Source organism: Carcharodon carcharias, chromosome 1 (assembly GCF_017639515.1).
Source record: "Carcharodon carcharias isolate sCarCar2 chromosome 1, sCarCar2.pri, whole genome shotgun sequence".
Lineage (NCBI taxonomy): Eukaryota > Metazoa > Chordata > Chondrichthyes > Lamniformes > Lamnidae > Carcharodon > Carcharodon carcharias.
In genome coordinates, this window is record NC_054467.1 from 272,784,975 (window position 1) to 272,811,576 (window position 26,602).

At 59.1% G+C, this 26,602-nt stretch overlaps 1 protein-coding gene across 1 annotated transcript in view; it reads left to right on the forward strand.

The window, feature by feature from the left end:
• Positions 1-26,602, forward strand: part of LOC121276112 (disintegrin and metalloproteinase domain-containing protein 33-like) — a 120,116-nt gene that overhangs the window by 51,007 nt on the left and 42,507 nt on the right. The window contains exons 2-3 of the mRNA XM_041184087.1: positions 98-176; positions 10,436-10,512. Coding sequence (XP_041040021.1) covers positions 98-176; positions 10,436-10,512 — 156 coding nt within the window. The remainder of the gene's footprint in view (positions 1-97; positions 177-10,435; positions 10,513-26,602) is intronic.

Sequence of the window (26,602 nt, forward strand, 5' to 3'; positions counted from 1 at the left end):
TTGTGGGACATCCACAGAGGTAGGGGTGTGACTCTGAATTGACTGGGCTTTGTGAGGATTACCTGTTTGTGCCTTAGACTCTTTGCTTCATTCACAGCCAGCTGTTTGGTTCCGGTTACATGGAGACACATTATGAAGAGGATGGTACTCGAGTGACAATAACTCCGAATTACACGGTGAGTGCAGACTGCTGAAGACTCAGAGGATGGGGAGGTCAATCATGATGGTCAGGAGACATCGGTTGGTAAGATTGTCGGTGTGCTCGAGGACAGTGATGTACCTCATAGATCTGAATTTCTGGACCTGGCTCTGTTTATTGACCCTAAATGAACAATGTCAGGTGACATTTACTAACTCCTGCTACATGGACTTCACTGGCTGGGCCAGCATTTATTGCCCATCCCTAGTTGCCCTTCAGAAGGTGGTGGTGAGCTGCCTTAGAGTCATAGAGTTATACAGCACAGAATCAGGCCCTTTGGCCCATCATGTCTGTGTCGGCCATCAAGCACCTATCTATTCTAATCCCATTTTTCAGCACTTGGCCCATAGCCCTGTATGCTATGGCTTTTCAAGTTCTCATCTAAATACTTCTTGAATGCTGTGAGGGTTGCTGCCTCTACCACCCCCTCAGGCGTGTGTTCCAGATTCCAACCACCCTCTGGGTGAAAAAGATTTTCCTCAAATCCCCTCTAAACCTCCTGCCCCTTATCTTAAATCTATGCCCCCTGGTTATTGACGCCTCTGCTAAGGGGAAAAGTTTCTTCCTATCTTCCCTATGTCCCTCATAATTTTGTGGCCTAACTAGCGTTTTATACAGCTCCAACATAACCTCCCTGCTCTTATATTCAATGCCTTGGCTAATAAAGGCAAGTATCCCATATGCTTTCTTAACCACCTTATCTACCTGTGCTGCTGCCTTCAGGGATCTATGGACATGTACACCAAGGTCCCCCTGATCCTCTGTACTTCCTACAGTACTACCATTCACTGTGTATTCCCTTGCTGTGTTAGTCCCCCCAAAATGCATCACTTCACACTTCTCAGGATTAAATTCCATTTGTCACTGCTCTGCCCATCTTACCAGCCCATTTATATCATCCTATATCTAAGGCTTTCCTCCTCACTATTTGCAACACCACCAATTTTCGTGTCATCTACGAACTCACTGAGCAATACTCCTATATTCACATCAAAATCATTAATGTACATTACAAACAGCAAGGATCCCAGCATTGATCCCTGCAGTACACCACTCATCACAGGCTTCCAATCGCTGCAGTCCATGTGGTGTAGGTACACCCACAGTGCTGTTAGGGAGGGAGTTCCAGGATTTTGACCCAGTGACAGTGAAGGAATGGTGATGTATTTCCAAGTCAGGATGGTGAGTGACTTGGAGGGGAACTTCCAGGCGGTGGTGTTCCCATCTATCTGCTGCCCTTGTCCTTCTAGATGGTAGTGGTCGTGGGTTTGGAAGGTGCTGTCGAAGGAGCCTTGGTGAATTCCTGCAGTTCATCTTGTAGATGGTACACACACTGCTGCTACTGTGCATCGGTGGTGGAGGGAGTGAATGTTTGTGGATGTGGTGCCAATCAAGCGGGGCTGCTTTGTCCTGGATGGTGTCGAGCTTCTTGAGTGTTGTGGGAGCTGCACTCATCCAGGCAAGTGGGGAGTATTTCATCACATTCCTGACTTGTGCTTTGTAGATGGTGGAGAGGCTTTGGGGAGTCAGGAGGTGAGTCACTCATCGCAGGATTTCCAGCCTCTGAGCTGCTCTTGTAGCCACAGGATTTCTATGGCTAGTCCAGTTCAGTTTGTGGTCAATAGTAACCCCCAGGATGTTGATAGTGGGGGATTCAGTGATGGTAATGCCATTGAGCATCAAGGAGCGATGGTTGGATTCTCTCTTGTTGGAAATGGTCATTGCTGGTTTTGCATGTGTTTTCCGTTGGTTTCAGTGTTGTTAGAGCTCCTTGACACCACTTGGTAAGATCATGACTAACCTGATGGTGGCCTGAACTCCACCTTCCTGTTTACCCTCTGGAACCCTTGACTCCAAACTGTGCCCTTTCATTCTAGTCTCCCAATAAGAGGAAACATCCTCCCAATCTCCACCCTGGGAAGTCCAAAGGATATTTTATGTTTCAATAAGATCACCTCTCATTCTTTTCAAGTCCAGTTTGGGTAAACGCCAAACCTATTGAACCTTTCCTCATAACAGAACACCTTCATCCCAGGAATGACTTGAGTGAACCTTCTCCGAACTGATTCTAAAGCAATTATAACCTTTTCTCCAGATGTGGTTTCACCAAGACCCTGTACAGCTGCAGTAACATTACCCCACTTTAATACTCAATCCCCCTCTCAATAAACACCAACATTCCATTTCCCTTCCTAATTACTGACTGTTCCTGCATACTAGCTTCTTGTGATTCATGTACCAGGACACCCAGATCCCTCTGTACCTCAGAGCTCTGCAACCTCTCCCCATTTAAATAATATTCTGCTTTTCTATTCTTCCTGCGTTCACATTTTCCCACATTATGCTCCACCCGGCAAATTTCTGCTCACTCACTCAACCTGTCTCCATCCATTTACAGAATCTCTACCTCCTCTTGATAATTTACTTTCCTACCTATCTTGGTGTTATCGGTAAATTTGGGTACCATACGCTCAGTCCCTTCATCCAATCATTGGTATAGATTGTAAATAATTGAGGCTCCAGCACTGATCCCTGTGGCACTCCACTAGTTACAGCCTGTCAACATGAAGAAGACCCATTTACCCCTACTCTCTGCTTCCTGTTAGCTAACCATCCCTTTATCCGTGCTACTGTCTTACTCCCTACACCATGAGGTCTTATCCTGTGCAGAACCTCAGATGTGACTCCTTGTCAAATGCCTTCTGGAAATCCAAATTGTTATGATCCCAAACAAAAACAGAAAATTCTGGAAAACCTCAGCAGATCTGGCAGCATCTGTGGAGAGAGAAACAGGTAATGTTTTGAGTTTGTTCTGAAGAAGAGTCATATGGAATCGAAACGTGAAGACCGTAAGACATAGGAGCAGAAATTAGGCCATTCAGCCCATCGAGTCTGCTCCTCCATTCAATCATGGCTGATAAGTTTCTCAACCCCATTCTCCCGCCTTCTCCCCGTAACCTTTGATCCCCTTACCAATCAAGAACCTATCTATCTCGGTCTTAAATACACTCAATGACCTGGCCTCCACAGCCTTCTGTGGCAATGAATTCCATAGATTCACCACTCTCTGGCTAAAGAAGTTTCTCCTCATCTCTGTTCTCAAAGGTCTTTTCTTTACTCTGAGGCTGTGCCCTTGGGTCCTAGTCTCTCCTACTAATGGAAACATCTTCCCCATGTCCACTCTATCCAGGCCTTTCAGTATTCTGTAAGTTTCAATCACATCCCCCCTCATCCTTCTAAACTCCATCGAGTATAGACACAGAGTCCTCAAACGTTCCTCATATGTTAAGCCTTTCATTCCTGGGATCATTCTCGTGAACCTCCTCTGGACCCTCTCCAGAGCCAGCACATCCTTCCTGAGATACGGGGCCCAAAATTGCTCACAATATTCTAAATGTGGTCTGACCAGAGCCTTATAAAGCCTCAGCAGCCCATCCCTGCTTTTATATTCTAGTCCTTTCGAAATAAATGCCAACATTGCATTTGCCTTCCTAACTACCGACTCAACCTGTAAGTTAACCTTAAGAGAATCCTGGACTAGGACTCCCAAGTCCCTTTGCACTCCAGATTTCTGAATTCTCTCCCCATTTAGAAAATAGTCGATGCCTCTATTCTTCCTACCAAAGTGCATGACCTCACACTTGGCCACGTTGTATTCCATCTGCCACTTCTTTGCCCATTCTCCTAACCTGTCCAAATCCTTCTGCAGCCTCCCCGCCTCCTCAATACTACCTGTCCCTCCACCTATCTTTGTATCATCTACAAACTTAGCCAGGATGCCCTCAGTTCCTTCATCTAGATCATTAATGTATAAAGTGAAAAGTTGTGGTCCCAACACTGACCCCTGCGGAACTCCACTAGTCACCGGCCGCCATCCTGAGAAGGACCCCCTTATCCCCACTCTCTGCCTCCTGCCAGACAGCCAATCTTCTATCCATGCTAGTACCTTGCCTCTAACACCATGGGCTCTTATCTTACTGAGCAGCCTCCTGTGCGGCACCTTGTCAAAGGCCTTCTGGAAGTCCAAGTAGATAACATCCATTGGCTCTCCTTTGTCTAACCTACTCGTTACCGCCTCAAAGAATTCTAACAGATTTGTCAGGCATGACCTCCCCTTGATGAAACCATGCTGACTTTGCCCTATTTTACCATGCACTTCCAAGTATTCTGAAATCTCATCCTTAATAATGGACTCTAAAATCTTACCAACGACCGAGATCAGGCTAATCGGCCTGTAATTTCCCGTCTTTTGCCTCACTCCCTTCTTAAACAGGGGGGTTACATTAGCGATTTTCCAGTCCTCTGGGACTCTCCCTGACTCCAGTGATTCCTGAAAGATCACCACTAACGCCTCCACTATCTCTTCAGCTATCTCCTTCAGAACTCTGGGGTGTAATCCATCTGGTCCAGGTGATTTATCCACCTTCAGACCTTTCAGTTTTCCTAGCACCTTCTCCTTGGTAATGGCCACCATACTCACCTCTGCCCCCCAACTCTCGAACTTTGGGGATGTTACTCGTGTCTTCCACCGTGAAGACTGACGCAAAGTACCTATTCAGTTAACTCTGTTTCTCTCTCCACAGAGGCTGTTAGACCTGCTGAATTTTGTTTTAGCAGTTTCTGTTTTATTTCAGATTTCCAGCATCCACAGTATTTTGCTTTTATATTATATTGTTATGATCCCAGCTGATGTTACTACTGGACAAGCCAGATCCCAGGGTGGAGCCCAGCTTGATGGATCCTAACTTTTATGTTTTGTTTAGAAATGTGGAGAGCAGCTACTGAAGAGTCACAGGAGTCAGCTAATGAACTTTTAACAAGAGAATAAAACATTAAACAAGCAAGAAAGGATTAAATATATTACAATTCTCCTTCACCCACAACTATACCTTTACAGACAGGTACAGATTTGTAAGGATAACACAAGTTACAAGAGCTATCTTATACTCTTGAAGTAAGTACATAGTCCATGTAAACCAATAGGTGACCTATGGTCAGACACACCACACTGTGAAACCAAGTGACAGATGCCACCCCAAACAGAGGCTGTGGATCCCTCATCTACTCCCCAAGACGCTTGTCACACTGTCAGTCAACCGGTCTGACTGGTTTTTCTGTGTTTCACATGGGGGTTTCCAATCTCCACTCTCTAAGAACCTGCTTTGGAATCTTCTCCCAAGCTGACTCTCTCAGACGCCTTCCGCAAGGGTTCACCTCCAGGGTTGTGAACTCTCCTCCTGCTGTTCCTCTCCCTTGGGTCACCACATGTATTCAAACTTCCTTCCACGTACTCTCTGTCTCTCACTGACTCAGCCGTGCCAACAGAACTCCACTGCTTTGCGTGCCTGCCCGTAGTAAAGAGTTACAGTCCTTCAGCTGTCCCCCTGGATCGTCTGTTTTCTCTCTCCTGGTGGGGAGGGACTGATGTAGTGATATTGTCACTGGGCCAGTGTTCCAGAGACCCAGGGCAATGCTCTGGGGACCCAGGTTCAAATCCGCAGATGGTGGAATTTGAATTCAACAAAAATCTGGAATTGAAAATCTGATTATGACCATGAAACTTTTGTTGATTGTTATAAAAATCCATCTGGTTCACTAATGTCCTTTTGGGGACATCCTTACCTGGTCCAGACTCACATCAGTGTGGTTAACTCTTAAATAGGCAATAAATTCTGGCTTAGCCAGTGATGCCCACATCCCATTAATGAATTTTTTAAAAATCATATATCACTTTAAATCTGTGTCCTTCTGTTCTCTCCCTTTAAGCTCAGAGCCTTTCTCTCTGCCCCTTACTTTTAACTTCAGTTGACAGGCCCTTTTCCAGGTTCCTGTTAGTCCTTTGAATAGAAGGCTCTTCTTGACACTCTCCTGTTCCAATCTCTGCTTTTGGTGACTTTTAGTTTTTGGAAGATGCTCCTTGCAGTTCCCTTTGCTGTCCTGCCTCTGGAATCCTGGCTTCAACTTAACTAAAACTGCTTTTTCTAGTTTTCTGTGTCTTTGTGGGCCCCTCTCTCTGGACCCTTGTTGGTAGGCAACAGCAGAATTTTTTTGTCAACCTCGAGTTTGTTTTAACTTCACTTCATCCCTTCGAGTTGTGAAACTCATTAAAATGCAGGCACACAAACCACACCTTAAACCTGCTGCCTCCACTCGAAAATATAACTTCAACCTAAAGCTACAGCTTATTCCTAACACATACAAATGCACATAACTTACTTAAACTGTCTATTTCCTAACAAAATACACCACATCTACAGGTCCCCCTTTATTCACCTTGTTTGTTGCTTCCTCAAAGAACTCTAATAGATTAATAAAACACGGTTTCTCTTTCACAAAATCATGTTGACTCTGCCCGATCACGCTGTGATTTTCTAAGTATCCTGCTACAACCTCCTCAATAATGGATTCTAATGATTTCCCGATGAGCAATGTTATGCTAACTGGCCTGTAGTTTCTTGCTTTCTGTCTCCCTCCATTCTTGAGTAAAGGCGTTACATTAGCTGTGTTCAAATCCACTTGAAACTTTTGAGAATCTCCACTTCCTCTAAGGCCCTCGGATGCAGGCCCTCTGGTCCTGGGGACTTGTCAGCCTTTAGGTCTAATCGTTTCCCCAGTACCTTTTCCCTGGAGATGGTGTTGTTTTAAGTTCCTCCCTCCCATTCACCCCTTGATTTTCAAATATCTTTGGGAAATTTTCTAAGTCTTCTCCAGTGAAGACAGACACAAAAAACCTGTTCACCACCTCCGCTATTTCCTTGTTTTCCATTATCACTTCTCCACCCTCACTCCCTAGAGGACCAACACTTGCTTTAGTTACTCTTTTTCTATTGAAATACTTGTAGAAACTCTTTTTGCCTGCTTTATATTGCCAGCTTGCTCTCTCATTCAGCTTTCTGCTTTTTTTTTGTTCAGTCAGTCTTTGCTGCTTCTCAAAGTCTGACCAGTCTTCTGACCTACCTTTGCAAGTCTTTGCGAGTTTGTAGTGTTCCTTTCAATTTGATACGAACCCTAACCTCTTTATTCACTCATGGATGAATGCATCCTTCTCAAAGAGCTTTCTTTGCCACTGGGATAAATCTTTGCTGAGAGTTATTCAATATCTCTTTAAAAATCTGCCTCAGCATCTTTTACTGCCTTAGCTTTTAAACTGGTTTCACAGTTCACTTGAGCTCAATTTGCTTTCATACCCTAATAATGACCTTTATTCAGTGTTAAAACACTAGTCTTAGACCCACATTGCTCACCTTCAAACTGCACATGAAATTCTATCATGTTATGATTGTTGTTGCTGAGAGGCTCCTTCACCACCAGGTTATTGTTTAATCCTGTCTCATTGCTCTTTAGCAGGTCTAGATTGGCCTGCTCCATGAATACACTCTGAACTCACTTTCCAGGCTACCTTCGCCAATCTGATTCATCCAATCTACATGTAGATGAAAGTCACCCTTGACTATCACGGTACCTTTCTTACACACCCCATTTATTTTTTCCTGTATATTCTGTCCTACAGTGTAACTGCTGTTAGGGGCTGATAAACTACTCCCACAAAGTGACCTCTTTTCTATTACTTAGCTCTAGCCAAACTGATTCTACCTCTTGCCCTTTCGAGCCAAGGTCATCTCTCAATACAAGTGACATTTTCCTGGTTTATTATCTTTCTGAATTGCCAAATACCCTTCAATATTCAGGTCCCAGCCTAGGTCACCCTGCAACAATATCTCTGTAATGACTATCAGGTCATACATATTTCACCCTGTGCTAACTATTCACCCATTTTGTCTTTTCACCATATTTGTGATCTCTGGTTTTATTTGCTGGTGTACTCTGCCTGTCTCAGCCTGAGTGTATTTAACCAAAGCATTACCCTGCTCTACTACCTCTTTATTAGCCTTTGATTTGCTGCATCTCCTCCCAGGTGATTCCTTCCCCCACTGTTTAGTTTAAAGGCCTCTCTACCACCCGAATTATACGACTCCCCAGAACACTGGTCTCAGCATGGTTCAGGTGAAGCCCACCCCAGTGGTACAGTTCCCATTTCCTCCCTGTACTGGTGCCAGTGCCCTATGAATCAAAATCCATTTCTCCCACACCAATCTGCTCTACCCTGTGCCAATTTGCTTGTAGCCTTTGAGGTTCTGCTTTTGAATTTAGCTCCTCGCTGCTGTTGTTGATAAGGGCACTGCTGACTAGGCCAGCACCTATTGACCATCCATAATTGCCCTTGCTCTGGAGTCAAGTGTAGGCCAGACCAGGTAAGGACAGCAGATTTCCTTCCCTAAAGGGCATGAATGAACCAGATGGCTTTTTACAACAATCGACAATGGTTTCATGGTCATCATCAGACTTATAATTCCAGATTTTTATTGAATTCAAATTTTACCATCTGCCGATTGGAACCTGGGTTCCCCAGAGCATTACAATGGGTCTCTGCATTACCAGCCCAATGACAATCCCATCATGCCATTGCCTCCCCCTTTCCTTGTCTTACCAATGCCATTGGTACCTACATGGACCATGATGACTGGATCCTCCCCCTCCCATTGCAGGTTCCTCTCCAGCCCTGAGCAGATGTCCTGAACCCTGGCACTGGGCAGCTAACACAGCCGCCTAGGCTCCCTCTCTCAGCTGCAGAGAACAGTGTCAATCCCCCTGCCTGTACTGCCCCCAACTACCACTACTTTTCTATTAAGCCCCACACTGCGATGGCTTCCTGTACCATGGTCAGTTTGCTCATCCAGCCCCCACTCTCATCCAAACAAACTGAGAGAACCCCAAATCTGTTGGACCATTGCAGAAGCTCACACTCCTGTACTCCTGCCATCTGGGTTCCCTTACCTGCCTCACTCACAGGCACACCCTCCTGTCCCTGGCCACTGGACAAATCAGAAGACCCTGTCCTCAGTGGTGTGACTGTCTCCTGGTATAAAGCATCCAGGTAACTTTCTCCCTCCCTGATGTGTCGCAGTGTCTGCAGCTTAGCCTCCAGCTCAATGACTCTGAGCTGAAGTTCCTCAAGCTGCAGATGTGTTTTGCCCTGGATCACAATGTTATCCAGGAGCTCCCACATGCTGCAGTTACAACACATTACCTGTCCTGCCGTCTTTATAAGGTGTTAATTAATTTATGACTAATAAATTCCACTAGGACTAAAACAGTTTTAGTAATGTGAACAAACATTCCTACTGCAAAAAACCCTCACACATAAATTACTCACGTTTCAGAAGATCTGAATTAATTAATATTATATTTAATTATATATAATTAATATTATACTTAATCTGATTTTAAATCCCTAGTTTCGATAAGAGGAAAAATAGAAAATACTCACTAATCACTCGTCATCTTTGTGATTAGTTCACACTTCACGTTTCAGCCCCCACACCCTCAGCCCCCTGAGCTCTTCAAACTCTCACCCCTGCCTCCAGCTTACCGTCTATTTCTGGAATGCAGTTTGTATCTTATAAAAGCTATTGGAGGCCAAAACCAGAGAGAAAAGGGGGTCACTTAGCTCTCTTATCCCTCTGCACCAGCAATTATCACATGAGCTAAATTCCCAACGACACACTCAGTCTACGTCTCACACACACATGGAGCCTCCTCTCCATGCATCCCCTTACTTTACTCCTAAGTCCCTTGTTTCAAATGCGGCCTTGATGTGAAGGGCAGTCACTCTCCCCTCACCGCAGGAGTTCAGCTCTTTTGTCCATGTTTGAAACAAGGTAATGAGGTTCCAGAGGAGGCTGAGATGGATCATCCACTCGGCACTTCTGGCTGAAGATTGTAGCAAATGCTTCAGTCTTATCTTTTGCACTGTTGTGCTGGGCTTCCCCATCATTGAGGATGGGGATATTTGTGTAGCCTCCTGCTCTAGTGAGATGTTTAATTGTCCACTACCTTTCACAACTGGATGTGGCAGGACTGCAGAGCTTAGATCTGATCCATTGGTTGTGGGATTGCTTAGCCCTGTCTATTACTTGCTGTTTATGTTGTTTGACACACAAGTAGTCCTGTGTTATAGCTTCACCAGGTTGACACCTCATTTTTAGGTATACCTGGTGCTGCTCCTGACATGCCCTCCTGCACTCATCATTGAACCAGGGTTGATCCCCGGGTTTGATGGTAATGGTAGAGTGGGGGATATGCCGGGCCATGAGGTCCTGGGACAGGAATGATTAAGGTGAGGTAAGCAATAGAATTGAAGATTGATGTCTGATGGTGTGTGTTGTGTGTCTACAGGAACACTGTCTTTACCACGGCCAGGTGAGGGGTTATCAGGACTCTTGGCTGGCAGTCAGTCTCTGCTCTGGCCTCAGGTGAGAACGCAACCTGGAGGTTGTCAGGGCGATACAATCATGGGGCACAGGGCAGTGGGTAGGGCGGGGAGGGTCAGTGGGTAGGGCGGTGAGGGTCAGTGGGTAGGGCGGTGAGGGTCAGTGGGTAGGGCGGGGAGGGTCAGTGGGTAGGGAGGTGAGGGTCAGTGGGTAGGGAGGTGAGGGTCAGTGGGTAGGGCGGTGAGGGTCAGTGGTTAGGGCGGTGAGGGTCAGTGGGTAGGGCGGTGAGGGTCAGTGGGCAGGGCGGTGAGGGTCAGTGGGTAGGGCGGGGAGGGTCAGTGGGTAGGGTGGTGAGGGTCAGTGGGTAGGGCGGTGATGGTCAGTGGGCAGGGCGGTGAGGGTCAGTGGGTAGGGCGGGGAGGGTCAGTGGGTAGGGCGGTGAGGGTCAGTGGGTAGGGCGGTGAGGGTCAGTGGGTAGGGCGGTGAGGGTCAGTGGGCAGGGCGGGGAGGGTCAGTGGGCAGGGCGGGGAGTGTCAGTGGGTAGGGAGGTGAGGGTCAGTGGGTAGGGCGGTGAGGGTCAGTGTGCAGGGCGGTGAGGGCCAGTGGGTAGGGCGGTGAGGGTCAGTGGGCAGGGCGGGGAGGGTCAGTAGGTAGGGCGGTGAGGGTCAGTGGGTAGGGCGGTGAGGGTCAGTGGGCAGGGCGGTGAGGGTCAGTGGGCAGGGCGCGGAGGGTCAGTGGGCAGGGCGGTGAGGGTCAGTGGGTAGGGCGGTGAGGGTCAGTGGGCAGGGCGGGGAGGGTCAGTGGGCAGGGTGGTGGGGTCAGTGGGTAGGGCGGTGAGTGTCAGTGGGTAGGCGGTGAGGGTCAGTGGGTAGGGCGGTGAGGGTCAGTGGGTAGGGAGTTGAGGGTCAGTGGGCAGGGCGGTGAGGGTCAGTGTGTAGGGCGGTGAGTGTCAGTGGGTAGGCGGTGAGGGTCAGTGGGTAGGGCGGTGAGGGTCAGTGGGTAGGGCGGGGAGGGTCAGTGGGTAGGGCGGGGAGGGTCAGTGGGTAGGGCGCGGAGGGTCAGTGGGCAGGGCGGTGAGGGTCAGTGGGTAGGGCGGTGAGGGTCAGTGGGCAGGGCGGGGAGGGTCAGTGGGCAGGGTGGTGGGGTCAGTGGGTAGGGCGGGGAGGGTCAGTGGGTAGGGAGGTGAGGGTCAGTGGGTAGGGCGGTGATGGTCAGTGGGTAGGGTGGTGAGGGTCAGTGGGTAGGGCGGGGAGTGTCAGTGGGTAGGGCGGTGAGGGTCAGTGGGCAGGGCGGTGAGGGTCAGTGGGTAGGGCGGTGAGGTTCAGTGGGTAGGGCGGTGAGGGTCAGTGGGTAGGGCGGTGAGGGTCAGTGGGCAGGGCGGTGAGGGTCAGTGGGTAGGGCGGGGAGGGTCAGTGGGTAGGGCGGTGAGGGTCAGTGGGTAGGGCAGTGAGGGTCAGTGGGTAGGGCGGGGAGGGTCAGTGGGTAGGGCGGTGAGGGTCAGTGGGCAGGACGGGGAGGGTCAGTGGGTAGGGCGGTGAGGGTCAGTGGGTAGGGCGGTGAGGGTCAGAGGGCTGGGCGGTGAGGGTCAGTGGGTAGGGCGGGGATGGTCAGTGGGTAGGGCGGTGAGGGTCAGTGGGTATGGCGGTGAGGGTCAGTGGGTAGGGTGGTGGGGTCAGTGGGTAGGGCGTTGAGGGTCAGTGGGTAGGGCGGTGAGGATCAGTGGGTAGGGCGGGGAGGGTCAGTGGGTAGGGCGGTGAGGGTCAGTGGGCAGGGCGGGGAAGGTCAGTGGGCAGGGTGGTGGGGTCAGTGGGTAGGGCGGGGAGGGTCAGTGGGTAGGGCGGTGAGGGTCAGTGGGTAGGGCGGGGAGGGTCAGTAGGTAGGGCGGTGAGGGTCAGTGGGTAGGCGGTGAGGGTCAGTGGGTAGGGTGGTGGGGTCAGTGGGTAGGGCTTTGAGGGTCAGTGGGTAGGGAGGTGAGGGTCAGTGGGTAGGGAGGTGAGGGTCAGTGGGTCGGGCGGGGAGGGTCAGTGGGTAGGGCGGTGAGGGTCAGTGGGTAGGGCGGGGAGGGTCAGTGGGGAGGGTGGGGAGGGTCAGTGGGTAGGGCGGTGAGGGTCAGTGGGTAGGGCGGTGAGGGTCAGTGTGCAGGGCGGTGAGGGTCAGTGGGTAGGGCGGTGAGGGTCAGTGGGTAGGGCCGGGAGGGTCAGTGGGTAGGGCGGTGAGGGTCAGTGGGTAGGGCGGTGAGGGTCAGTGGGTAGGGTGGTGGTGTCAGTGGGTAGGGTGGGTAGGGTCAGTGGGTAGGGCGGTGAGGGTCAGTGGGCAGGGCGGTGAGGGTCAGTGGGTAGGGCGGTGAGGTTCAGTGGGTAGGGCGGGGAGGGTCAGTGGGTAGGGCGGTGAGGGTCAGTGTGCAGGGTGGTGGGGTCAGTGGGTAGGGCGGGGAGGGTCAGTGGGTAGGGCGGTGAGGGTCAGTGGGTAGGGCGGGGAGGGTCAGTAGGTAGGGCGGTGAGGGTCAGTGTGTAGGCGGTGAGGGTCAGTGGGTAGGGTGGTGGGGTCAGTGGGTAGGGCTTTGAGGGTCAGTGGGTAGGGTGGTGGTGTCAGTGGGTAGGGCGGTGAGGGTCAGTGGGTAGGGAGGTGAGGGTCAGTGGGTCGGGCGGGGAGGGTCAGTGGGTAGGGCGGTGAGGGTCAGTGGGTAGGGCGGGGAGGGTCAGTGGGTAGGGTGGGGAGGGTCAGTGGGTAGGGCGGTGAGGGTCAGTGGGTAGGGCGGTGAGGGTCAGTGTGCAGGGCGGTGAGGGTCAGTGGGTAGGGCGGTGAGGGTCAGTGGATAGGGCCGGGAGGGTCAGTGGGTAGGGCGGTGAGGGTCAGTGGGTAGGGCGGTGAGGGTCAGTGGGTAGGGTGGTGGTGTCAGTGGGTAGGGCGGGGAGGGTCAGTGGGTAGGGCGGTGAGGGTCAGTGGGTAGGGCGGGGAGGGTCAGTGGGTAGGGCGGGGAGGGTCAGTGGGAAGGGCGGTGAGGGTCAGTGGGCAGGGCGGGGAGGGTCAGTGGGCAGGGCGGTGAGGGTCAGTGGGTAGGGTGGTGAGGGTCAGTGGGTAGGGTGGTGGGGTCAGTGGGTAGGGCGGTGAGGGTCAGTGGGTAGGGCGGTGAGGGTCAGTGGGTAGGGCGGTGAGGGTCAGTGGGTAGGGCGGTGAGGGTCAGTGGGCATTGCGGGGAGGGTCAGTGGGCAGGGCGGGGAGGGTCAGTGGGTAGGGCGGGAAGGGTCAGTGGGTAGGGATTGGGGTCAGTGGGTAGGGCTGGGAGGGTCAGTGGGTAGGGCGGTGAGGGTCAGTGGGTAGGGCGGTGAGGGTCAGTGTGTAGGGCGGTGAGGGTCAGTGGGCAGGGCGGGGAGGGTCAGTGGATAGGGCGGTGAGGATCAGTGGGTAGGGTGGTGAGGGTCAGTGGGCAGGGTGGTGGGATCAGTGGGTAGGGCGGTGAGGGTCAGTGGGTAGGGCGGTGAGGGTCAGTGGGCAGGGCGGTTAGGGTCAGTGGGTAGGGAGGTGAGGGTCAGTGGGTAGGGCGGTGAGGGTCAGTGGGGAGGGCGGTGAGGGTCAGTAGGCAGGGCGGTGAGGGTCAGTGGGTAGGGCGGTGAGGGTCAGTGAGCAGGGAGGTGGGGTCAGTGCGTAGGGAGGTGAGGGTCAGTGGGTAGGGCGGTGAGGGTCAATGAGCAGGGAGGTGGGGTCAGTGGGTAGGGAGGTGGGGTCAGTGGTTAGGGCGGTGAGGGTCAGTGGGTCGGGCGGTGAGGGTCCGTGGGTAGGGAGGTGAGGGTCAGTGGGTAGGGCGGTGAGGGTCAGTGGGTAGGGAGGTGAGGGTCAGTGGGTAGGGCGGTGAGGGTCAGTGGGTAGGGCGGTGAGGGTCAGTGGGTAGGGCGGTGAGGGTCAGTGGGTAGGGCGGGTAGGGTCAGTGGGTAGGGCGGGGAGGGTCAGTGGGCAGGGCGGTGAGGGTCAGTGGGTAGGGTGGTGAGGGTCAGTGGGTATGGAGGTGAGGGTCAGTGGGTAGGGTGGTGAGGGTCAGTGGGTTGGGCGGTGAGGGTCAGTGGGTAGGGTGGTGAGGGTCATTGGGCAGGGTGGTGAGGGTCAGTGGGCAGGGCGGTGAGGGTCAGTGGGTAGGGCGGTGGGGTCAGTGGGCAGGGCGGTGAGGGTCCGTGGGCAGGGCGGTGAGGGTCAGTGGGTAGGGCGGTGATGGTCAGTGGGTAGGGCGGTGAGGGTCAGTGGGTAGGGCGGTGAGGGCCAGTGGGTAGGGCGGGGTGGGTCAGTGGGTAGGGAGGTGAGAGTCAGTGGGTAGGGCGGTGAGGGTCAGTGGGTAGGGCGGGGAGGGTCAGTGGGTAGGGCGGGGAGGGTCAGTGGGTAGGGCGGTGAGGGTCAGTGGGTAGGGCGGTGAGGGTCAGTGGGTAGGGCGGTGAGGGTCAGTGGGCAGGGCGGTGAGGGTCAGTGGGCAGGGCGGGGAGGGTCAGTGGGTAGGGCGGGGAGGGTCAGTGGGCAGGGCGTTGAGGGTCAGTGGGTAGGGCGGTGAGGGTCAGTGGGTAGGGCGGGGAGGGTCAGTGGGTAGGGCGGGGAGGGTCAGTGGGTAGGGTGGGGACGGTCAGTGGGTAGGGTGGTGAGGGTCAGTGGGTAGGGCGGTGAGGGTCAGTGGGCAGGGCGGTGAGGGTCAGTGGGTAGGGCGGTGAGGGTCATTTGGGTATGGCGGTGAGGGTCAGTGGGCTGGGCGGTGAGGGTCAGTGGGTAGGGTGGTGGGGTCAGTGGGTAGGGCGTTGAGGGTCAGTGGGTAGGGCGGTGAGGGTCAGTGGGTAGGGCGGGGAGTGTCAGTGGGTAGGGCGGGGAGGGTCAGTGGGTAGGGCGGTGAGGGTCAGTAGGCAGGGCGGGGAGGGTCAGTGGGCAGGGCGGTGAGGGTCAGTGGGTAGGGCGGGGAGGGTCAGTGGGTAGGGCGGTGAGGGTCAGTGGGTAGGGAGGTGAGGGTCAGTGGGTAGGGAGGTGAGGGTCAGTGCGTAGGGCGGTGAGGGTCAGTGGGTAGGGCGGTGAGGGTCAGTGTGTAGGGCGGTGAGGATCAGTGGGTAGGGCGGGGTTGGTCAGTGTGTAGGGCGGTGATGGTTAGTGGGTAGGGCGGTGAGGCTCAGTGGGTAGGGCGGTGAGGGTCAGTGGGTAGGGCGGTGAGGGTCAGTGGGCAGGGCGGTGAGGGTCAGTGGGTAGGGTGGTGGGGTCAGTGGGTAGTGCGGGGAGGGTCAGTGGGCAGGGAGGTGAGGGCCAGTGGGTAGGGTGGGGAGGGTCAGTGGGCAGGGCGGTGAGGGTCAGTGGGTAGGGCGGGGAGGGTCAGTGGGCAGGGCGGTGAGGGTCAGTGGGTAGGGCGGTGAGGGTCAGTGGGCAGGGCAGGGAGGGTCAGTGGGCAAGGCGGTGAGGTTCAGTGGGTAGGGCGGTGAGGGTCAGTGGGTAGGGCGGTGAGGGTCAGTGGGTAGGGAGGTGAGGGTCAGTGGCTAGGTCGGTGAGGGTCAGTGGGTAGGGCGGGGAGGGTCAGTGGGTAGGGCGAGAAGGGTCAGTGGGTAGGGATTGGGGTCAGTGGGTAGGGCGTGGAGCGTCAGTGGGTAGAGCGGTGAGGGTCAGTGGGTAGGGCGGTGAGGGTCAGTGGGTAGGGCGGTGAGGGTCAGTGTGTAGTGTGGTGAGGGTCAGTGGGTAGGGCGTGGAGGGTCAGTGGGTAGGGCGGTGAGGGTCAGTGGGTATGGTGGTGAGGGTCAGTGGGTAGGGTGGTGAGGGTCAGTGGGTAGGGAGGTGAGGGTCAGTGGGTAGGGCGGTGAGGGTCAGTGGGCAGGGCGGTTAGGGTCAGTGGGTAGGGAGGTGAGGGTCAGTGGGTAGGGAGGTGAGGGTCAGTGGGTAGGGCGGGGAGGGTCAGTGGGCAGGGTGGTGGGGTCAGTTGGCAGGGCGGTGAGGGTCAGTGGGTAGGGCGGGCAGGGTCAGTGGGTAGGGCGGGGTGGGTCAGTGGGCAGGGCGTGGAGGGTCAGTGGGTAGGGCGGTGATGGTCAGTGGGCAGGGCGGTGAGGGTCAGTGGGTAGGGTGGTGGGGTCAGTGGGTAGGGCGTTGAGGGTCAGTGGGTAGGGCGGTGAGGGTCAGTGGGTAGGGCGGGGAGGGTCAGTGGGTAGGGCGGGGAGGGTCAGTGGGTAGGGCGGTGAGGGTCAGTAGGCAGGGCGGGGAGGGTCAGTGGGCAGGGCGGTGAGGGTCAGTGGGTAGGGCGGGGAGGGTCAGTGGGTAGGGCGGTGAGGGTCAGTGGGTAGGGAGGTGAGGGTCAGTGGGTAGGGAGGTGAGGGTCAGTGCGTAGGGCAGTGAGGGTCAGTGGGTAGGGCGGTGAGGGTCAGTGTTTAGGGCGGTGAGGGGCAGTGGGTAGGGCGGTGTTGGTCAGTGTGTAGGGCGGTGATGGTCAGTGGGTAGGGCGGTGAGGCTCAGTGGGTAGGGCGGTGAGGGTCAGTGGGTAGGGCGGTGAGGGTCAGTGGGCAGGGCGGTGAGGGTCAGTGGGTAGGGTGGTGGGGTCAGTGGGTAGGGCGGGGAGGGTCAGTGGGCAGGGAGGTGAGTGCCAGTGGGTAGGGTGGGGAGGGTCAGTGGGCAGGGCGGTGAGGGTCAGTGGGCAGGGCGGTGAGGGTCAGTGGGTAGGGCGGTGAGGGTCAGTGGGCAGGGCGGGGAGGGTCAGTGGGCAAGGCGGTGAGGTTCAGTGGGTAGGGCGGTGAGGGTCAGTGGGTAGGGCGGTGAGGGTCAGTGGGTAGGGAGGTGAGGGTCAGTGGCTAGGTCGGTGAGGGTCAGTGGGTAGGGCGGGGAGGGTCAGTGGGTAGGGCGGGAAGGGTCAGTGGGTAGGGATTGGGGTCAGTGGGTAGGGCGTGGAGCGTCAGTGGGTAGAGCGGTGAGGGTCAGTGGGTAGGGCGGTGAGGGTCAGTGGGTAGGGCGGTGAGGGTCAGTGTGTAGGGCGGTGAGGGTCAGTGGGTAGGGCGTGGAGGGTCAGTGGGTAGGGTGGTGAGGGTCAGTGGGTAGGGTGGTGAGGGTCAGTGGGTAGGGAGGTGAGGGTCAGTGGGTAGGGCGGTGAGGGTCAGTGGGCAGGGCGGTTAGGGTCAGTGGGTAGGGAGGTGAGGGTCAGTGGGTAGGGAGGTGAGGGTCAGTGGGTAGGGCGGGGAGGGTCATGGGCAGGGTGGTGGGGTCAGTGGGTAGGGCGGTGAGGGTCAGTGGGTAGGGCGGGCAGGGTCAGTGGGTAGGGCGGGGTGGGTCAGTGGGCAGGGCGTGGAGGGTCAGTGGGTAGGGCGGTGATGGTCAGTGGGCAGGGCGGTGAGGGTCAGTGGGTAGGGCGGTGAGGGTCAGTGTGTAGGGCGGGGTGGGTCAGTGGGCAGGGCGGTGAGGGTCAGTGGGTAGGGCGGTGAGGGTCAGTGGGTAGGGCGGTGAGGGTCAGTGGGTAGGGTGGGGAGGGTCAGTGGGTAGGGTGGTGAGGGTCAGTGGGTAGGGTGGTGAGGGTCAGTGGGTAGGGCGCTGAGGGTCAGTGGGTAGGGCGGGGAGGGTCAGTGGGTAGGGCGGTGAGGGTCATTGGGCAGGGTGGTGAGGGTCAGTGGGCAGGGCGGTGAGGGACAGTGGGTAGGGCGGGGAGGGTCAGTGGGTAGGGCGGTGAGGGTCAGTGGGTAGGGCGGTGAGGGTCAGTGGGTAGGGCGGGGAGGGTCAGTGGGCAGGGCGGTGAGCGTCAGTGGGCAGGGCGGTGAGGGTCAGTGGGTAGGGGGGTGAGGGTCAGTGGGTATGGTGGGGAGGGTCAGTGGGTAGGGCGGTGAGGGTCAGTGGGTAGGGTGGTGAGGGACAGTGGTTAGGGCGAGGAGGGTCAGTGGGTAGGGCGGTGAGGGTCAGTGGGTAGGGCGGTGAGGGACAGTGGGTAGGGCGGTGAGGGTCAGTGGGCAGGGAGGTGAGGGTCAGTGGGCAGGGCGGTGAGGGTCAGTGGGCAGGGCGGGGAGGGTCAGTTTGTAGGGCGGTGAGGGTCAGTGGGTAGGGCGGGGAGGGTCAGTGGGAAGGGTGGTGAGGGTCAGTGGGTAGGGCGGGGAGGGTCAGTGGGCAGGGCGGTGAGGGTCAGTGGGTCTGGTGGTGGGGTCAGTGGGTAGGGCGGTGAGGGTCAGTGGGTAGCGTGGTGGGGTCAGTGGGTAAGGCGGTGAGGGTCAGTGGGTAGGGCGGTGAGGGTCAGTGGGTAGGGCGGTGAGGGTCAGTGGGTAGGGAGGTGAGGGTCAGTGGGCAGGGCGGTGAGGGTCAGTGGGGATGGCGGGGAGGGTCAGTGGGTAGGGCGGTGAGGGTCAGTGGGTAGGGCGGGGAGCGTCAGTGGGCAGGGCGGTGAGGGTCAGTGGGTAGGGCGGTGAGGGTCAGTGGGTAGGGCGGTGGGGTCAGTGGGTAGGGCGGGGAGGGTCAGTGGGCAGGGCGGTGAAGGTCAGTGGGTAGGGAGGTGAGGGTCAGTGGGTAGGCGGTGAGGGTCAGTGGGTAGGACGGTGAGGGTCAGTGGGTTGGGAGGTGAGGGTCAGTGGGTAGGGAGGTGAGGGTCAGTGGGTAGGGCGGTGAGGGTCAGTGGGTAGGGCGGTGAGGGTCAGTGGGCAGGGCGGTGAGGGTCAGTGGGTAGGGCGGGGACGGTCAGTGGGTAGGGCGTCGAGGGTCAGTGGGTAGGGCGTTGAGGGTCAGTGGGTAGGGCGGTGAGGTTCAGTGGGTAGGGCGGTGATGGTCAGTGGGCAGGGCGGTGAGGGTCAGTGGGTAGGGCGGGGAGGGTCAGTGGGTAGGGTGGTGAGGGTCAGTGGGTAGGGCGGGGAGGGGCAGTGGGCAGGGCGGTGAGGGTCAGTGGGTAGGCCGGGGAGGGTCAGTGGGTAGGGCGGTGAGGGTCAGTGGGTAGGGCGGTGAGGGTCAGTGGGTAGGGCGGTGAGGGTCAGTGGGCAGGGCGGGGAGGGTCAGTGGGCATGGCGGGTAGTGTCAGTGGGTAGGGCGGTGAGGGTCAGTGGATAGGGCGGTGAGGGTCAGTGGGTAGGGCGGGGAGGGTCAGTGGGCAGGGCGGTGAGGGTCAGTGGGCAGGGCGGTGAGGGTCAGTGGTTAGGGCGGTGAGGTTCAGTGGGTAGGGCGGGGAGGGTCAGTGGGTAGGGCGGGGAGGGTCAGTGGGTAGGGCGGTGAGGGTCAGTGGGCAGGGCGGCGAGGGTCAGTGGGCAGGGCTGTGAGGGTAATTGGGTAGGGGGGTGAGGCTCAGTGGGTATGGCGGTGAGGGTCAGTGGGTAGGGCGGGGAGGGTCAGTGGGTAGGGTGGGGAGGGTCAGTGGGTAGGGCGGGGAGGGTCAGTGGGTAGTGCGGGGAGGGTCAGTGGGTAGGGTGGTGTGGTCAGTGGGTAGGGTGGTGGGGTCAGTGGGTAGGGCGGTGAGGGTCAGTGGGCAGGGCGGTGAGGGTCAGTGGGTAGGGCGGTGAGTGTCAGTGGGTAGGGCGGGGAGGGTCAGTGGGTAGGGCGGTTAGGGTCAGTGGGCAGGGTGGTGAGGGTCAGTGGGTAGGGCGGTGAGGGTCTGAGAGCAGGGAGGTGGGGTCAGTGGGTAGGGAGGTGAGGGTCAGTGGGTAGGGCGGTGAGGGTCAGTGAGCAGGGAGGTGAGGGTCAGTGGTTAGGGCGGTGAGGGTCAGTGGGTAGGGCGGTGAGGGTCAGTGGGTAGGGCGGTGAGGGTCCGTGGGTAGGGCGGGGAGGGTCAGTGGGTAGGGCGGGGAGGGTCAGTGGGCAGGGCGGTGAGGGTCATTGGGCAGGGTGGTGAGGGTCAGTGGGCAGGGCGGTGAGGGTCAGTGGGTAGGGCGGTGAGGTCAGTGGGCAGGGCGGGGAGGGTCAGTGGGCAAGGCGGTGAGGTTCAGTGGGTAGGGCGGTGAGGGTCAGTGGGTAGGGCGGTGAGGGTCAGTGGGTAGGGAGGTGAGGGTCAGTGGCTAGGTCGGTGAGGGTCAGTGGGTAGGGCGGGGAGGGTCAGTGGGTAGGGCGGGAAGGGTCAGTGGGTAGGGATTGGGGTCAGTGGGTAGGGCGTGGAGCGTCAGTGGGTAGAGCGGTGAGGGTCAGTGGGTAGGGCGGTGAGGGTCAGTGGGTAGGGCGGTGAGGGTCAGTGTGTAGGGCGGTGAGGGTCAGTGGGTAGGGCGTGGAGGGTCAGTGGGTAGGGCGGTGAGGGTCAGTGGGTAGGGTGGTGAGGGTCAGTGGGTAGGGAGGTGAGGGTCAGTGGGTAGGGCGGTGAGGGTCAGTGGGCAGGGCGGTTAGGGTCAGTGGGTAGGGAGGTGAGGGTCAGTGGGTAGGGAGGTGATGGTCAGTGGGTAGGGCGGGTAGGGTCAGTGGGCAGGGTGGTGGGGTCAGTGGGTAGGGCGGTGAGGGTCAGTGGGTAGGGCGGTGAGGGTCAGTGGGTAGGGCGGGGTGGGTCAGTGGGCAGGGCGTGGAGGGTCAGTGGGTAGGGCGGTGATGGTCAGTGGGCAGGGCGGTGAGGGTCAGTGGGTAGGGCGGTGAGGGTCAGTGTGTAGGGCGGGGTGGGTCAGTGGGCAGGGCGGTGAGGGTCAGTGGGTAGGGCGGTGAGGTCAGTGGGTAGGGCGGTGAGGGTCAGTGGGTAGGGTGGTGATGGTCAGTGGGTAGGGTGGTGAGGGTCAGTGGGTAGGGCGCTGAGGGTCAGTGGGTAGGGCGGGGAGGGTCAGTGGGTAGGGCGGTGAGGGTCATTGGGCAGGGTGGTGAGGGTCAGTGGGCAGGGCGGTGAGGGACAGTGGGTAGGGCGGGGAGGGTCAGTGGGTAGGGCGGTGAGGGTCAGTGGGTAGGGCGGTGAGGGTCAGTGGGTAGGGCGGGGAGGGTCAGTGGGCAGGGCGGTGAGCGTCAGTGGGTCTAGGGCGGTGAGGGTCAGTGGGTAGGGCGGTGAGGGTCAGTGGTTAGGGTGGTGAGGGTCAGTGGGTAGGGCGTGATGGTCAGTGGGTAGGGCGGTGAGGGTCAGTGGGTAGGGCGAGGAGGGTCAGTGGGTAGGGCGGTGAGGGTCAGTGGGTAGGGCGGTGAGGGTCAGTGGGTAGGGCGGTGAGGGTCAGTGGGTAGGGAGGGGAGGGTCAGTGGGCTAGGGCGGTGAGGGTCAGTGGGCAGGGCGGTGAGGGTCAGTGGGTAGGGCGGTGAGGGTCAGTGGGTAGGGCTGGGGAGGGTCAGTGGGAAGGGGGTGAGGGTCAGTGGGTAGGGCGGGGAGGGTCAGTGGGCTAGGGCGGTGAGGGTCAGTGGGTAGGGCGGTGAGGGTCAGTGGGTAGGGCGGGGAGGGTCAGTGGGTAGGGCGGTGAGGGTCAGTGGGTAGGGCGGTGAGGGTCAGTGGGCAGGGCGGTGAGGGTCAGTGGGTAGGGCGGTGAGGGTCAGTGGGTAGGGCGGTGAGGGTCAGTGGGTAGGGCGGTGAGGGTCAGTGGGTAGGGCGGTGAGGGTCAGTGGGTAGGGCGGTGAGGGTCAGTGGGTAGGGCGGGGAGGGTCAGTGGGTAGGGCGGTGAGGGTCAGTGGGTAGGGCGGTGAGGGTCAGTGGGTAGGGCGGTGAGGGTCAGTGGGTAGGGCGGTGAGGGTCAGTGGGTAGGGCGGTGAGGGTCAGTGGGTAGGGCGGTGAGGGTCAGTGGGTAGGGCGGTGAGGGTCAGTGGGTAGGGCGGTGAGGGTCAGTGGGTAGGGAGGTGAGGGTCAGTGGGTAGGGCGGTGAGGGTCAGTGGGCAGGGCGGTGAGGGTCAGTGGGTAGGGCGGTGAGGGTCAGTGGGTAGGGCGGTGAGGGTCAGTGGGTAGGGCGGTGAGGGTCAGTGGGTAGGGCGGTGAGGGTCAGTGGGTAGGGCGGTGAGGGTCAGTGGGTAGGGCGGTGAGGGTCAGTGGGTAGGGCGGGGAGGGTCAGTGGGTAGGGCGGGGAGGGTCAGTGGGCAGGGCGGTGAGGGTCATTGGGCAGGGTGGTGAGGGTCAGTGGGCAGGGCGGTGAGGGTCAGTGGGTAGGGCGGTGAGGTCAGTGGGCAGGGCGGGGAGGGTCAGTGGGCAAGGCGGTGAGGTTCAGTGGGTAGGGCGGTGAGGGTCAGTGGGTAGGGCGGTGAGGGTCAGTGGGTAGGGAGGTGAGGGTCAGTGGCTAGGTCGGTGAGGGTCAGTGGGTAGGGCGGGGAGGGTCAGTGGGTAGGGCTGGAAGGGTCAGTGGGTAGGGATTGGGGTCAGTGGGTAGGGCGTGGAGCGTCAGTGGGTAGAGCGGTGAGGGTCAGTGGGTAGGGCGGTGAGGGTCAGTGGGTAGGGCGGTGAGGGTCAGTGTGTAGGGCGGTGAGGGTCAGTGGGTAGGGCGTGGAGGGTCAGTGGGTAGGGTGGTGAGGGTCAGTGGGTAGGGTGGTGAGGGTCAGTGGGTAGGGAGGTGAGGGGTCAGTGGGTAGGGCGTGAGGGTCAGTGGGCAGGGCGGTTAGGGTCAGTGGGTAGGGAGGTGAGGGTCAGTGGGTAGGGAGGTGAGGGTCAGTGGGTAGGGCGGGGAGGGTCATGGGCAGGGTGGTGGGGTCAGTGGGTAGGGCGGTGAGGGTCAGTGGGTAGGGCGGGGCAGGGTCAGTGGGTAGGGCGGGGTGGGTCAGTGGGCAGGGCGTGGAGGGTCAGTGGGTAGGGCGGTGATGGTCAGTGGGCAGGGCGGTGAGGGTCAGTGGGTAGGGCGGTGAGGGTCAGTGGGTAGGGCGGGGTGGGTCAGTGGGCAGGGCGGTGAGGGTCAGTGGGTAGGGCGGTGAGGTCAGTGGGTAGGGCGGTGAGGGTCAGTGGGTAGGGTGGGGAGGGTCAGTGGGTAGGGTGGTGATGGTCAGTGGGTAGGGTGGTGAGGGTCAGTGGGTAGGGCGCTGAGGGTCAGTGGGTAGGGCGGGGAGGGTCAGTGGGTAGGGCGGTGAGGGTCATTGGGCAGGGTGGTGAGGGTCAGTGGGCAGGGCGGTGAGGGACAGTGGGTAGGGCGGGGAGGGTCAGTGGGTAGGGCGGTGAGGGTCAGTGGGTAGGGCGGTGAGGGTCAGTGGGTAGGGCGGGGAGGGTCAGTGGGCAGGGCGGTGAGCGTCAGTGGGCAGGGCGGTGAGGGTCAGTGGGTAGGGCGGTGAGGGTCAGTGGGTATGGTGGGGAGGGTCAGTGGGTAGGGCGGTGAGGGTCAGTGGGTAGGGTGGTGAGGGACAGTGGGTAGGGCGAGGAGGGTCAGTGGGTAGGGCGGTGAGGGTCAGTGGGTAGGGCGGTGAGGGACAGTGGGTAGGGCGGTGAGGGTCAGTGGGTAGGGAGGTGAGGGTCAGTGGGCAGGGCGGTGAGGGTCAGTGGGCAGGGCGGGGAGGGGTCAGTGGTAGGGCGGTGAGGGTCAGTGGGGCTAGGGCGTGGGAGGGTCAGTGGGAAGGGTGGTGAGGGTCAGTGGGCTAGGGCGGGGAGGGTCAGTGGGCAGGGCTGGTGAGGTCAGTGGTAGGGTGGTGGGGTCAGTGGGTAGGGCGGTGAGGGTCAGTGGGTAGGCTGGTGAGGGTCAGTGGGTAGGGCGGTGAGGGTCAGTGGGTAGGGCGGTGAGGGTCAGTGGTAGGGCGGGTGAGGTCAGTGGGTAGGGAGGTGAGGGTCAGTGGGCAGGGCGGTGAGGGTCAGTGGGGATGGCGGGGAGGGTCAGTGGGTAGGGAGGTGAGGGTTCAGTGGGTAGGGCGGGGAGCGTCAGTGGCAGGGCGGTGAGGGTCAGTGGGTCGGGCGGGAGGGTCAGTGGGTTAGGGCGGTGGGGGTCAGTGGGTAGGGCGGGGAGGGTCAGTGGCAGGGCGGTGAAGGTCAGTGGGTAGGGGGTGAGGCTCAGTGGGTAGGGCGGTGAGGGTCAGTGGGTAGGGCGGTGAGTGTCAGTGGGTAGGGCGGTGAGGGTCAGTGGGTAGGGCGGTGAGGGTCAGTGGGTAGGGCGGTGAGGGTCAGTGGGTAGGGCGGTGAGGGACAGTGGGTAGGGCGGTGAGGGTCAGTGGGTAGGGCGGGGAGGGTCAGTGGGTAGGGCGGTGAGGGTCAGTGGGTAGGGCGGTGAGGGTCAGTGGGTAGGGCGGTGAGGGTCAGTGGGTAGGGCGGTGAGGGTCAGTGGGTAGGGCGGTGAGGGTCAGTGGGTAGGGCGGTGAGGGTCAGTGGGTAGGGCGGGGAGGGTCAGTGGGTAGGGCGGTGAGGGTCAGTGGGTAGGGCGGTGAGGGTCAGTGGGTAGGGCGGGGAGGGTCAGTGGGTAGGGCGGTGAGGGTCAGTGGGTAGGGCGGTGAGGGTCAGTGGGTAGGGCGGTGAGGGTCAGTGGGTAGGGCGGTGAGGGTCAGTGGGTAGGGCGGTGAGGGTCAGTGGGTAGGGCGGTGAGGGTCAGTGGGTAGGGCGGTGAGGGTCAGTGGGTAGGGCGGTGAGGGTCAGTGGGTAGGGCGGTGAGGGTCAGTGGGTAGGGCGGGGAGGGTCAGTGGGTAGGGCGGTGAGGGTCAGTGGGTAGGGCGGTGAGGGTCAGTGGGTAGGGCAGTGAGGGTCAGTGGGTAGGGCGGTGAGGGTCAGTGGGTAGGGAGGTGAGGGTCAGTGGGTAGGGCGGGGAGGGTCAGTGGGTAGGGTGGTGAGGGTCAGTGGGTAGGGCGGTGAGGGTCAGTGGGTAGGGCGGTGAGGGTCAGTGGGTAGGGCGGGGAGGGTCAGTGGGTAGGGCGGTGAGGGTCAGTGGGTAGGGCGGTGAGGGTCAGTGGGTAGGGCGGTGAGGGTCAGTGGGTAGGGCGGTGAGGGTCAGTGGGTAGGGAGGTGAGGGTCAGTGGGTAGGGCGGGTGAGGGTCAGTGGGTAGGGCGGTGAGGGTCAGTGGGTAGGGCGGTGAGGGTCAGTGGGTAGGGCGGTGAGGGTCAGTGGGTAGGGCGGTGAGGGTCAGTGGGTAGGGCGGTGAGGGTCAGTGGGTAGGGCGGTGAGGGTCAGTGGGTAGGGCGGTGAGGGTCAGTGGGTAGGGCGGTGAGGGTCAGTGGGTAGGGCGGTGAGGGTCAGTGGGTAGGGCGGTGAGGGTCAGTGGGTAGGGCGGTGAGGGTCAGTGGGTAGGGCGGTGAGGGTCAGTGGGTAGGGCGGGGAGGGTCAGTGGGTAGGGCGGTGAGGGTCAGTGGGTAGGGCGGTGAGGGTCAGTGGGTAGGGCGGTGAGGGTCAGTGGGTAGGGCGGTGAGGGTCAGTGGGTAGGGCGGTGAGGGTCAGTGGGTAGGGCGGTGAGGGTCAGTGGGTAGGGCGGTGAGGGTCAGTGGGTAGGGCGGTGAGGGTCAGTGGGTAGGGCGGTGAGGGTCAGTGGGTAGGGCGGTGAGGGTCAGTGGGTAGGGCGGTGAGGGTCAGTGGGCAGGGACGGTGAGGGTCAGTGGCTAGGTCGGTGAGGGTCAGTGGGCTAGGGCGGTGAGGTCAGTGGGTAGGGTGCGTGAGGGTCAGTGGGGTAGGGGAGGTGAGGGTCAGTGGGTAGGGCGGTGAGGGTCAGTGGGTAGGGCGGTGAGGGTCAGTGGGTAGGGCGGTGAGGGTCAGTGGGTAGGGCGGGGAGGGTCAGTGGGTAGGGCGGGGAGGGTCAGTGGGCAGGGCGGTGAGGGTCAGTGGTTAGGGTGGTGAGGGTCAGTGGGTATGGAGGTGAGGGTCAGTGGGTAGGGTGGTGAGGGTCAGTGGGTTGGGCGGTGAGGGTCAGTGGGTAGGGTGGTGAGGGTCATTGGGCAGGGTGGTGAGGGTCAGTGGGGCAGGGCGGTGAGGGGTCAGTGGGTAGGGCGGTGGGTCAGTGGGCAGGGCGGTGAGGGTCCGTGGGCAGGGCGGTGAGGGTCAGTGGGTAGGGCGGTGATGGTCAGTGGGTAGGGCGGTGAGGGTCAGTGGGTAGGGCGGTGAGGGTCAGTGGGTAGGGGCGGTGAGGGTCAGTGGGCAGGGCGGTGAGGGTCAGTGGGTAGGGCGGTGAGGGTCAGTGGGTAGGGCGGGGAGGGTCAGTGGGTAGGGCGGGGAGGGTCAGTGGGTAGGGTGGGAAGGGTCAGTGGGTAGTGATTGGGGTCAGTCGGTAGGACGGGGAGGGTCAGTCGGTAGGGCGGGGAGGGTCAGTGGGTAGGGCGGTGAGGGTCAGTGGGTAGGGCGGTGAGGTACAGTGTGTAGGGCGGTGAGGGTCAGTGGGTAGGGCGGTGAGGGTCAGTGGGTAGGGCGGTGAGGGTCAGTGGGTAGGGCGGGGGAGG